Genomic DNA, 13584 nt, shown 5'->3' with positions numbered 1-13584 from the left:
CCATCCATGATGAGGGCAGAGGGCAGCATTGACTGGAGGAGTGTGACAAACTGTTCCTCCTCTTTGTACTCAATCAGCCGGACATGCTCAGTTGCACTTAGCAGGACCCGGAGGCCGTGTGCAATAAAGGGCAGTGTGTTGATAATAATTCAAACCCTAAAGCCAATAGTACAGTCCAACATGCACTCACTGGCCTCTCTGTCACATACATGCAGATAAATCCATACAGCTTCCATGTGTAATTTAGTACAACAGCTCTGCAACATATTCTGCCTCTGCAAAGCTTTATTCCTCTAAACTCAGCCGACCTTGTTCTAATATACTTCCTCCTCATGTTTGAAAAACCAGTACGACCGCCACTCAGCATGAATCCATCCACTTCAAGAACACTGCAATCTATGACCTTCATAATAAATGTATACTGTAGTAAAATTAAAACAATGCGTGTTACTTGATGATTGGTTTTAGCTTCCAGTACAATTAAGAGGCTTGATGCAATCATTGTTGTTATTGTCTAACAAAAGAAACAAAAAATTTATTGGTTTATCATTCAGATAAAAATAAAAAAGTAAATGATGCATTTATGTAGGGTTTTTTTTATTTTTTTACTAAGAAAGGCATTTAAAAAAAAAAAAACTTGAAACAGCCTCCTAGTGGGAATCTGGTCCAAAGATGCAATAATTGGTCCGAGACTTTTGGCCCGCACTGTTAATAAACGACAGTGGAGCCGTGCTGGCTCGGCCAGTCTGGATCAATCGGTGGATGTTGTCTCTCTCAAGGACACTGACAGTGCGAGAAGAGCTGGGGATCCAACCTGTGATTAACTGAAGAAACTGTGAGATCTCCTGAGGAACAGCCACCCCAACAGATAATTGGCAGATCAATCAATGATGAAAATAATCACTAGTTTCAGTGCTAACCCTGACTGTATGTGCGGTTAATTAAGCGAACACACACCCGTATAGTCGTCTTCCTGCAGGCTGAACTACGCTACTCTTTGCCCCGTGTGAGACTCCACACCTCCTGTTTCTCCATTGTCCGTCCAAACCATCAACAGCAGCGCTGTTGGAAGGACCTCCGTGCGTTTGTGTTTGCCACACATACTGAGTCATTCGGCACAGCTGTTTTGTGCCTTTGTGTGTGTGTGTATAAATATACATACCCGTGGATGCAGTACGGAGGGGTCTTTTTAGTGTGTGTGCCTGAATGTTTGCATCAGAGTGCATTTGTGGGTGTTCGCAGCAGCAGATTAGACACAGTCGTGTTTTTATTTTGTCCCCTGTGGTCTCCCGTCTTCGAACCTGAGCTGGTGCAGAAGAAGGTCACTGTGGGAATGTCGAAACAACGCTGTTGCAGGAAAGGACATGTAGTGTGTGCTTTGAGTTCTGCCATTTTTAAAGAGAAAGGGGAAAAAAAAACAAGTCATGGCAAACAGAAAAATATGCGTAAAAATAGTTCTGCCAGGATTAATTGAATATAAAATCTATTTGAAAGTCTCATTTGTAGGGTTTGAATCCATAAGAAGCTATATTTATACAAAAAAACACACCTTTACAGTTCTCCCTGCAGCTTTAGCAACAAGAAGTTGATACAGCAATATATATCAAGCAAAATAATGTTGCAATTATTTTTACTTCAACTCATTTTAAGGAAGAGACTGGAAACATGGACATCTCACTTTATACAACATCAGAGCTTTAGTGTAGTTTTTAATCAGCACCTACTGTGCACCCCCCTCAGCATATTCAGACATGTGCCATGGGACTGTACAGAATCTGATTTTGGAAGTGCCACTCCTGCTTGTTTCTGCAAAGGGAAATGACTGTTTTCCTGCATCCACATGCTCCGGATCACATCCCACATGTATATACTACCTTTCCAACATTTGTTTTTAGCGCTTGTTAGAATCAGCCAAAAGAGACGAGTACTGTGCTTTAAGGTACATTTGGTGAAGTGAATGTGGGCGTTACAGGTGGTTTTGGCTGCTGTTGAATTGGCAAGGAAAGGAATTTTATTTTTCTTAAGCTGTGCAGTGTTTCATTTATGAAGCCGTGAGGCGACAGATTATAAAATATTATGACGACTAGGGTGTTGTTTGTTCGTGTGGGGGAGAGACAATCCAGACAAGGACTGGCTGTCCCTGGGAGGTGGGGGGGCTCTCATCAAACTGCAATAATGAAGTGACATTTTTCTTATATGTATATGACTCAGAGATTAAAGGTTCACACACTGTACATTGACATTTTTACCAATATGCACAAATTAAACTGTAGGAAGCAAACAAAGCTTTTAAAGATCTGCTTCTGTCCCAGGGCCAGAACCAGAGGATCAGCCCGTGCTCCACCTTGACCAGCAGCACTGCCTCCCCCCCTGCAGGCAGCCCCTGCTCCACCCTCCCCCCTGCCATGCCCGGCCAAGCCGGCAACAAGGACTGTGCCTACGGCTCTGTCACCAGCCCTACCTCCACACTGGAAAGCAGAGACAGCGGGATTATCGGTGAGATCTGATCACAGATGTATTTTACTTTTTGTCAACAAATGTCCTGAGAAGACCAAAACCTGCAGTGTCTGGGTCGGTTTCTATACGCCTTCTGATCTGCACACAGTAGATCATCTCCACCAACATCAGTTGGCGACTATTTCCAACAATGACTCATTTGGAGCTCTAGTGAATTCTTGTGATGAGGATCAGGTCTCTGCTGGTTTTGGTCTGTTCATTGGATTGGTTGACAGTAAGTTGATATCTACCTCAAAGTTGTATCATGAGCTCTGCGCTTATACAAGTTAATCCTAGAAAATGTAATCAATAGTGAAAACATGCAGACCAGCTAATTAACGGGCCTGAGTATTGCTGTTTTTCCTGTTCTGTTCAATATAGATTCAACTATGGACTAATAAAGTCTATAAAATTGATCTTTAAAAAAAGAAAACAAGGAAATAAAATATCTCACCTGACTGCAACCCACTTGTTGTGTGATCAGTTTGGAGTCAAACTGTAGCGCCTGTCAGTCAGACAAAACCAGTGAGCACTCCCTGTGGAAGACAGTTCAAGTGTTCATGTCATGTTGACATCAACAGTGGCATTCTCGAACTGTGAGCAAGACGACGACGACGACAGAGATAAAATGCTCAGTGAAATGGAGCACTTTGCGTATGTCAATGCAGATGCGTCTAAAAAGTGGCGAATGCCTGCAGTTTGATGGAGAAGGCGTCGCATTGAATCAGAGCAGCAGTAAATAAATGTAACAGCAGACGGGTTGTGCGAGGTGAAGAGATGGGAGTTAAATATAAACAGCAGCGTGCAGTTGTGCGAGGTAACAGTGCTGATGAGGGTGTCATTGCTTTTCGTTGCAGCCACTCTGACCAGCTATTCCGAGAACATGGAGCGAGGCGGCAAGTACGGCGAAGGATCCCGGGCGAACCTCAAACTGTGGCAGTCCCAGAAATCAGGCATGGACTCGTTCCTGTACAGGGTGGATGAAAACATGACAGCCTCCACCTACAGCCTCAACAAAATCCCTGAGCGCAACCTGGAGAGCATGTCCTCCCACTCTGCCCACTCCATCCCTCTGTACCTCATGCCCCGTCCTAACTCTGTGGCTGGTGAGTCCTTTCCTCATTCCCTGCCTTCTCCCATTAAAGTATAAAAACAGGTGACGGCTAGTCTGTTGATGGGGGAGCAGAAATAGTTACTTCACAGCATGCAGTACATAATTAATCCAAAATTGGATTGAACTGCGAGTGATGCACCTATTTCTGACTCCTTTAGAGCTCCTTGTCACTCCTTTCTGTCCTTGCATGTTCTCTTCCTAGACAAACTTTTCCTTTGTGTGACTCTGACAATGACACCCTTTTGAAAAGAGCAGAGGAATGTGTGTGTGTTTTGGAGGAGCAAATCCAACCTCATGCATTGGAACGATGTATTAAACCTACCCATTAAAATCCCCATGTCTCATTGGCTGTTAGCAGCCACGAAACCATCCCAATAACTGCTGATTAGATGTTCTCCTCCCAAACTTCTGGTGTACATCCCAACAGCTTTATATTGCTTTAGATTCTTTTTCAGATCCCAAACCTCCACCAAACCACAATCCCCCTGCAAATCCGAAATAAATCACCTTAAACTTCCCCTTAAATTTGAAACCGGTATCAGAATCGCTCAGTCGTGGTTTGTTTTGATTTGATTCCTTTTCCTTTTTACGGCTGCCCTCCCCCAGAAAAAACTGTTTAGCCAGGAAAGGGCCTGTGTATTCAAATTTCATGGGGGATATGTTGAAATATTGGCTAGCTGCAAATCCGCAGTGGTATTTTTGCTAAACTCTCAGCCTTCTGGTGTAGAGTGAAACCACAGCGCACAATAATACAGTCTGGGAAGAAGAAAAAAAAAAACCCAGCTTCAGCAGAAGAACATACTGCGGCTGGAAGAATATCACATAGGAAAGCTGGCAATTGTATTGCTGACAGAGGTCTCATTGATGTGTGTTTGTTATTGTGGGCCACAGCTGCCTCGAAAAAAGGCTCCCAAAAGTAACAGTAAATATATCAGGAAAAATGTCAGTTTCATAACACTGAGGCAGTCCTAATGGACATGATTGTGTTATTGTTCTCATCATCAGAGAGGCTGTTACAGACGATGAGCTCTATTATGCACTTCTCCCACTCCCACTGGGGAAAAAAAAAAAAAGAGAAAGAAAGAAAAGTGCGCGTGCACGTACTGCACGTAGACTCAGTTATATTTCACTAAGCATTGTAATACGGCTGACAGGGGCCGTCGCTGCAGCTCTGACCTTCTCGTTATGCTGGTCATGTCCTCCTATTTGACACTGATGTCTGGCGGTGTAGCGACTCTGCCGGGTTTAGAGATTCACCCGCCATCCCATCTCCACCCCTCAATACTGAAACTGAGCGAGCCGCAGACGGGCTTTAAAAGCATACCACAAGCTGCAGATGAAGCAAAAAATAAAGTAAAGACAGAGTGAGAGAACAATTTCACAAAAACAAACAAACAAACAAAAAAAAAGAGCATTTGTGTTGTCAGGAACAGCGATTCCATATTGAGGAGAGGGAGATGGATGCATGTGGAAGAGGAGTGAGTTTCAGAATCTCTTTCCTTCTCTTTCTCTCTTTCACAAAGAAATATTAGATGATGTCGGGAAGAGAGGCAAGCACAGGCTGAGGATTGGCTAGGCTCACACAGCAGTGGAACATCAAAGCCCCAGGCATTAACCGTTTCTATCCCCCAGAGTGACAGAGAGAGACTCGCTTTGATGTGAGGAGAGAGTGAAGGGGGGGGACAGGAGGCGACTGGGAAGGAGAACGAGATGGGAGGGGGCTCCTCTATTACCTAATGAAGGCAGTGCGTTGGAAGAGCTGAAGATGGATATAGAGGACGGAGTAACCTCAACAGTTTTTTTTCTTTCTTTCTTCGTCCTACCATCATGTTTCTGGATTTCAAAAATGAGCCGTTGTTGCTTCATTTTTTATTTGGAGAAAAAATGCCAGCAAGCAAGAAGAAGGAAAAAAAGAAAATGCAGAAGCATACCACATACATCCCAAAAAAACAAAGCAAAACAAACCAACGTTTGTTAGACGGGGAAATTGTGGAAAATGACTGAAAGTCCTGGTTAGATGTAGTGTTTGTGTTACTTCTGTCTGGGGGGGGTAACTATGGTCAGAAATTACAGACTGCATTTACACCTGAGATCAACTTCATTCCATCAACTGGCTGTTTTTAAAGGGCTGCTTCACTAAAAAAAAAAAAAAGGTTTTGTGGTCTAAACATGGCATTGATATCTCAAAACCTTGGCAAATACTTGAAACTGAAAAAGAATGATACAAGTAGTACTGTGAGGAAATGAAATTTGTGTGAACTGACCCTTTAAGACTTTGCCATGTTGATGGATGAACTGTATATGCTCCATCTTATGTAACTGCCTGGGGACCGAGCGATCCCTCCCTGCTCATTCTGAGACTAAAGGGATATAAAAGACACTGAGATTCTCACTCTATAGCCTCGAAATTCACTAAATGAAGATAACGGCTCACCCGAAACAACGTTTTTCAATTTGGAGGGCGGACAGGTCTCATTGATTTCCTTTTCTAGCATCTTCTCCTGATTTCCCTTTTGTCCCTGGTCCCACCTCCGCTCATATACCGATATAATTCCCAGAAATATTATTGTCTAAATACAAGAATCTCCATTAGTTATCATCTCAGGTTATCTGTCTGGGAGATGTGAGAAGAATGCTGAGGCGTTTCGAGCTCCAGCAGTCACCTCATATCTGAGATGACGAGTTGGCTCCTGGCTGATTTCTGAGACTGGCTCTGGATCGCAGCCCAGCTGGTCTTTGAACGTGTATGCGTGTGTTTGTGTGTGCGTGGATGCATTTATGTCATCAGTCACTCTTTCGAACAGGAAGTGTCTGATGTGGTTGTTGTTGCCGCCCAAATGAGCTGAGCTCACTGCTCCACAGTTGGACTTTTTCTCACTTTCTTTTTCTTCCTCTGACCACCCGCCCTCCATTTTTATTTCACACTCTCCATCCTTTATTTCGTTTCACTATGTGTGCAGTCTTAGCGCACTGGCACAGGAACGCTGAATGTGATCCCCAGCAGCCTGCTGCATTGCAGATAGAGATGATGAGCACACAGATTTGAGTCTTCACATTCAAACACAGTTGAAAGAGAAGAGGAGAAAAAAAAACTTTTCAGCTCAGTAGCCTTGAGTCATTCTTCCTTGGGCTAGCAGCAGATTAATGCCTCCACTGTCTCCACTTTTAGCCTAGTTGGATGACCAGCACCCCCATTCCCATCAGGGCCAAGCCTCCAGCATTCTCAGCTGCCATTTTCCCTCCATTTTTGGAAACCCATGTGGCTCATTTTTTGGGTCCAAGGACTGACTCAGGCAGTCACCGACACACACATGCTTAGTCCTTCACTGAGTTTAGCTGCAGCCACAAAGAAAGGGTACGGGATCAGGGTTGATGCGATGGTGATTTTTACACCGGTGAGAGGTGGCGGGCTCTGATGCCTGCCACTCAGAAGGATTATTCTGCCTGCGCTTTTCGGACAGACTGGATGGAGATGCAGTATTGACGGTCACATGTCTCGTCAACTCCTTGAATTTTACTTGGGATCTCGGGAACTCACAGTATTTCAGGTATACTGTTAGAGAAAATGGACTCCCTACTGCAATTCTACTTAAATACATTTTTATACAAGGATAGAATTCAGCTTTTGGCAACTTGGGTTTTGTTTTTGCAGTTTTGTCCATCAGCTCCATCAACTATAAACACATTGTCCTCACCAAGGTAATTGCCAACATACTGGAACACATTAGTCAAATGGGGCAAGAAACAGAAGCACCGGAGAATGGGACATCTTTTAAACAAACCTCTCTCCCCACCAGGTCTGTATGGGACTAAAAGTGGTGGGAAATTGTAAAATTATTACCCACACAGTCACCATCAATGCTATCTGTTACAGTTAACAAACCAACTTCCTGTTGGTGCATTATTGCAGGCAATTCAGATGCACTCACTTCTGCATTATCATCCAGTTAAAGATGAAGGATGGTTTGTTTAAAACCTGTCTGTTCACTTGAACACTCATGTTTCCGGCCCAGATCTCAGATTACTTCTGTGTTTACATAACTAATGGAAATGGAAGCTAAAGCTCTGATAGCCAGGAAATATTATTCCTTAAACTTCATCTTTGTGGTCAATTTCTGGCTTTTATTAGACATGATAAACCATGTGACCCCCGTGTCTCTCAATGACAGTGTCTCCTCTTGCTGTGGTGACTCAGCAACCATCAAGGAACCACCAGCCTTCTGGATCGTTCAACCCGTTAATCCTTACTGTACTTTGTTGTTTAGACTAGGATGTCATTCCTTTCACTTCTTTCACATCTAACCGAGTCACCCAGGGAGGTTCAGGGGCAGTTCAAGAACAGGTCCGCTGTTTACTCACACTGGAGGCTACTAATCTCATTTAACATTCACTGGTTTTTTAGCATCAGCCCCAAAGACACAGCGTGGTGTGAACGCTCGGCAGCCAGCGTCCTGCTGGCACTTAGTCCATGAATAAGACATTTGTCTGCTGAGCTAATTAATCCTGAGAGGGGTCGGATGGCATCTGCCTCCACGCCTCGTGACAGACACTGAGAGGAGGGAATTTTAGGACACAAGCATCCTGTAGGAGTTAGCAAGTATGAGCACAGGAGACTGACAACGGCCTCAGGAACTGGCACAAAACAGTGCCACCATCTTTTGTGCTTGCGTGTTATCAGCTTTGTTTTTTTTACTGTATTTGTCTCTTGTAGTAGATAAATGTTGACAATAGAATCTAAAATATCCTGCTTGCCGCCCCCACCCTTTACCCCTTACCCCCAACCCCCCTTCGGTCTCCTCCTCTCTATCGACACGACTACAGCTACCAGCTCAGCCCACCTGGAGGACTTGGCATACCTGGATGAGCAGAGACACACTCCATTACGCACCTCGCTGCGCATGCCCAGACAGAGCACCACCTGCGGGCCGGGTCGCTCCGGGCAGGACCTGAGAGGTGAGACTTAATGCGCACACACACACACACAGCCCCTCCTTATTCTTCATATTTGCTGACAGCTCTGAGGTGTATTCAGAGCTGCTTACAGTGAGTAATGTTTTCCAGTGTCTCTGTGGCGTGTGAGCTGGGTGTGTGGCAGACACATCTGAGTCACTGGTTTTTGCAACTTAAAGACATTAACACATAACAGAGTGATAGTTCAGTTTGAAGATGCACGACCAGTGGAAGGGGGGGTCACAGGGAGAACATGCAAACTGCACAGAAAGGCCTCAGGCCGGGAACCAAACCTGAGACGTTCTTGTTGTGGGGTAACAGACGTAATCATGATGCCGCCGGGCTGCCCCGATTAATTAATAACATCAAAAACAGAAACGAAAAGCTGCGTGTGGCAGCAGAAGTTGAACTGTCACATTAACCTCAGTTCAACTTTAAAAAGGCTGTTTTGTGTCAGACCGGGCTGCAATTATTCAGTTGCTTCACATCAGACACAGTTCAGGAGTGAACAATAGGACACTGTTCTACGTTTCATCCACCAACGGCGCAAAGCAGCTGATCGTCGCAAGGCGAAGCTGCATGACAAGCGAGTCACTTTTTAAAATTCAAATGAAAGTGTGATGGTTGGTTTGAAATTTTCATTGCATTTCTAATGCAAATGATAAACAGACCAGTGATTCTGTAGAGCAGTTGTTGGTGGCCGCTGGAGGTTGTCAGCTGTTGTATCCATGTGTGTGGAGCAGAGGCTTGAGAGAGGCTGCGGGAATGCACAAAGAGCGTTTTGTCAGCTTGTGTCACCGCGAAGTTAAAATTTGTCTCTGTGCTTAACATTCACTGTCAGCGCATGCTTCGCTGCACACCATTCACGTCGAGCACACAGCACGCGTCTCCTCTGCCCCATCGCCAAATGGCCTAATGTCACAACATTAGGTGTCCCTTTGCCCTTCTTCTTCTGTCACTTAGCCAGTAATGAGCGCCATAATGGCAACCCTGTGCCATCCAAGCGAACACAAATATGCGTCCCTGTGTATTTTAAACACATGTTAAGACCCCACTTAGCCAAGAGTGCGCTGGAATGAACTGCGATGTGATTCCCTTGCCTCGTGGCAGCTTCGCTGCACACAAATGCAGGAGTGAGACAGAGTGCTAGGGAAGACAAAGGGGAGGAGAGAGATGGAGGTAGATGCAAGAGGAAAGAGGAACAGGACAGGGACGACAGGAGGCAAGAGCTTGTTCCTCTCGAAGCTTCACTGTTGCTGCCAGAGTCACTTGTTTCAACCTTCGTCCTCTAAGGGCAGCCAAGTGTGTTTACAAGCCATCCGACTGAGTCCTAGCATGCTTTCTGCCTCCTCGGATCAGTGTCAGAGCCTCCCTGAGTGCACTGCTCCTGTGGTTTCAACAGGAGAGACAGAAAACGAGACAGAGGGAGACAGGACGTGTGGGGGTTTTCCCTGAAGATCACACGGCGACAAAATCCCACGTGACTTAATTCCCTAAAATTTGAGGTAGCAGATTTAAGGATCAGATTAGGTTATTTGATTGGCTTGTATGTTTACTGCACCTAAATAGTCTTGTCAGGGAAGGATGGGGCTGAATGAAATGAATGGACCACTCCCCAGATAGATTTCCATCATGGACACTCTATGAGCTTTCCTCCAGCAGCAGCCTCATTATCAGCCCATTCTCCACACTGGGGTCCTATCGATTAAATCATGGTCTCCAGGAGGAAGGATGGACAATACTGCAACACCACATAATGCCATTTTCTTATTGCCAGGACCTCTTTTAAATAAAAAGGAAAAAGAAAATGGGCGGCTCAGAAAACAAACATGACATATAGATGAAACGGTCTTCTGTGAGCTGTTGTTTAATTTATTTAACTTCTAGCCTCAGAAGGCAAAAATATTTTTGCCTCTGGGCATCACAGAAAGGGGCTGGTTGGCTACAAGAGGCTGGATGCAGACTTGCAGCTGAAGTAGAGGACAAAAAGATTGTTATGTTTTGGTCAGGTGGTAACCAGCTGACAGACGCCGCTCTCTCGCTCGCTCTCTGGTTGGTGTAGCCGAAGCTTTCTTCTTTTGATGCCGGCCATCGGGGGCCTGAGCGGTGCTGCTGTTTTGAGGAGAGTGAGTCAGACTGTAATGGACCTTCTTGTGCTCCTGCCTGCCTACCTCTAAGATTTACCACCCACCTTATCTATTCACTGCAAACTCTCTCACATAACTGTACGCTGCACACAGATTTTCTCCTTCATTTATCTTTACCTTCTCTCGCTTTGTCTTTGTCGCTCTCTGTCCCTCCCTCCCTGCCTCTATTTGCATAAAAAGAACAGACCTTGTTTTAGCTGATGGTTGTAACTTTTGGCTGTTAAGAATATTTTCAACACCAGGAGGGGGTTTATTACTCCCATGTACATTCACTGACAAGGGAGAAACATAAATAATAAGTCATAGAAATGGATTTTGACACTGTAATTTACCAGGCCATTTAAAGTGAGACTGCAGATATGGGACATTTTGTCTTATTGTCAACAAATATCATAAAAACACCCCAAAATAAATTGATCCTGTTGAGTATTATCTGTGTATACAAAGCCTGAACCAGTTTGTGTTGATAAACCTGGGCACTGCCCTGCTGCCATAAACACTCATAAGAACAATACTCACATAACAAATGCACTTGAAATGAACAGCAAAATTGTTTTATATATATATATATATAGCTTATGATTCACAAACTACTGAAGGACAGTTTCTGTTCTAGGTCTGCATTATTTCAAATGACAGCACTGTTTATATTTAACATGTATTTATAGCAAACACAGACTAAAGAAGGCCCCTATTGCTGTCTTGGTCTGGGGAGTTGGATAACAGTCTAGATTTGATGACAGTGCACAAACACGTTTACAACAATGATGAGTTCCAGGTGATTATCTCATCACCCTGCTGCACTGTTCACTTTGTTTGACATCAATCTGTTAAATAATCTTGAACGATCTAGATTTTGAGATGTAATATCTGTCTGATTTGGAGTTTTGTTGCAGGCCTTTCTTCTTATATAACATATTGACATAATGTTTTTATTTTTTGTTGCTTGCCTGCAAGTCATAACAGTAAGTCAGTAAATAGTATGCCAGCAAGAAAATACTGCGTTAAATGAAACTTTGTGGGCACATGCGAGATTAGAGTGTATTTTCTGAACAAATGCATTTGCCATAGGCACATTCTGATTTATGTTGCTCTAAGCTTACTGTGCAAATTACATAAGATTAGATTTTTTTTATTTTTTACTGAAATTATGTAAGATCCTGTTGCATATGCTAGCTGCGTCTCTCCACTGCCACCGACAGAAGAAATCACAGGAATTTTAAGTGTCTGAAAAACCAGACAGCAGAAAAATAAAAGGAAAAAATTGCCTTAGACAAACTCACACATCCACAAACTCCCACATCAGCCATAAGAACCGTCTTTCGCCTGACCTAAGATAACCTATGGCTGCACTCCCCAGACCCCTTAACAGTGCAGACTGATCATCTAAACTGCTGCTCCTCCTCCTCCCATCCTCTCCTCCTCTCCTCCTCTGCAGCCCACCTTCCTCCTCCTCCTCTGCCTCCCTCTCAAGGCTGTTCAGCCGCCGTGAGTCATCCTCACCTGGTGAATAATTAAAACGTCTGAGACTCTCACTCCGTCTGGCCATGGAGGGTTGTTGGTAGAGGAGGAGGCGGTGGGGGCTGGCAGGGTGCAGGGAGGGGGGTGATACCTTGCTCAACGTCGCCTGAGGGGGAGTGTTATGGGCAGGATTATGAGCAACTGCCATCCATCCATCCCTCTCACACACACACACACATTCGCTTTCACCATCCTGGTAACAACTCCCTCAGCCCCTGTTCTCAACATGGCTGCCATGTTTTCCTGGAATACCTGACACAGTGGAGCAGTCGTGGATGCACGACTTAGCGAGCAAGAGGTGTAATCGCTTCTGCCGTTTAGAGGATGGTGCCCAATAGTGCGAGGTTGTGTTTAGTAATTCCATAAGGACTGAAGGAGCTTTACAGGCACATTTGGCATCGAGTCACCCCCCTCCCCCCCAGGATAATTTAATTAGCTCCACTTAAAACAGAGTAGCTCTGGGTATTTAGCCTCTTACTCCACCAGTCTGTGGTATCACAAGTGGCAGCACCAGGTAGTTTTCACTTCCCCATCACACAAAGTTGCATCAGTTTCATTCTCTCACAATATGACATCCATCTGGAAGAATATTAAATCGGTATTGTGAATTATAGACACAATGAAGTATTTGGTCTTTCTCTGACGCTGTGTTCGTGTGTGTGTTTTGAGTTAGCGCTAAAATAATCTGACTGGGGAATGTGGATGAAATGTCTTTTATTATCAGAGCTCAGTGCAGTGAAATGCAGCGCTGTCTGTGTCCTCAGTAAAAAATCGAGGGCAGCTTTTCACCCACTTTCAGGAGCATCTGTGTGTACTTTTTGCTGATTGTATAAGTATTGTATAATATACCCTCATTCTGCGATTACAGTTAGCATCCCTGGAAAAGAGTTGTCCTTGCACTTGTGGGTGATGCATGTTAAAAGACTGCATCCAGAGCAGTATCAGCTCATTATGTTATGTTGCCTTGCCCGTAAATCGGCACACTGGGGCAATTTACTGAAGACATACAGCTCTAATGCAACAGTCGGCCCCTGCCTGTCCTCTGATACATCGTGCTCAACTGTACCAGCACGCGGCAAAGAAATATCTACCGACATAAAAATTCTGCTCTTCGAATGTATGATACATACAGCTTCGTCTCAAAGTGTGCTTATTGCTAGTATGCTGCAGAGTGTGAAATGAACCGCTGCACCAACTCTCGTCTGACCAGCAGCTCATTTCTCTACAAGAACTGACTCAAATTTAACCTCAGCGAAACAACCAAAAGAACGAGTGAGGGTGAAAATCCCAGTTCTTTGTGACAACACCTGATTTGGGGTTCATCTTTTGGAGGTCAGTTATTTTGCGTTTGGATGT

The 13584-nt window shown here is 44.4% G+C and overlaps 1 protein-coding gene across 7 annotated transcripts in view; it reads left to right on the top strand.

Annotated features, from left to right (window-relative positions):
• Positions 1-13584, top strand: part of tanc2b (tetratricopeptide repeat, ankyrin repeat and coiled-coil containing 2b) — a 121495-nt gene that overhangs the window by 88042 nt on the left and 19869 nt on the right. For all 7 annotated transcript variants that reach the window (XM_029527142.1, XM_029527141.1, XM_029527140.1 and 4 more), the window contains 3 exons: positions 2313-2496; positions 3354-3602; positions 8432-8563. In XM_029527142.1, the coding sequence (XP_029383002.1) occupies positions 2313-2496; positions 3354-3602; positions 8432-8563 (565 nt within the window). The remainder of the gene's footprint in view (positions 1-2312; positions 2497-3353; positions 3603-8431; positions 8564-13584) is intronic.

The sequence above is a fragment of the Echeneis naucrates genome, chromosome 19 (assembly GCF_900963305.1).
Source record: "Echeneis naucrates chromosome 19, fEcheNa1.1, whole genome shotgun sequence".
Classification (NCBI taxonomy): Eukaryota; Metazoa; Chordata; class Actinopteri; order Carangiformes; family Echeneidae; genus Echeneis; species Echeneis naucrates.
Note: the sequence above shows the minus strand (reverse complement) of the source record. Positions and strands in the feature narration are given on the sequence as shown.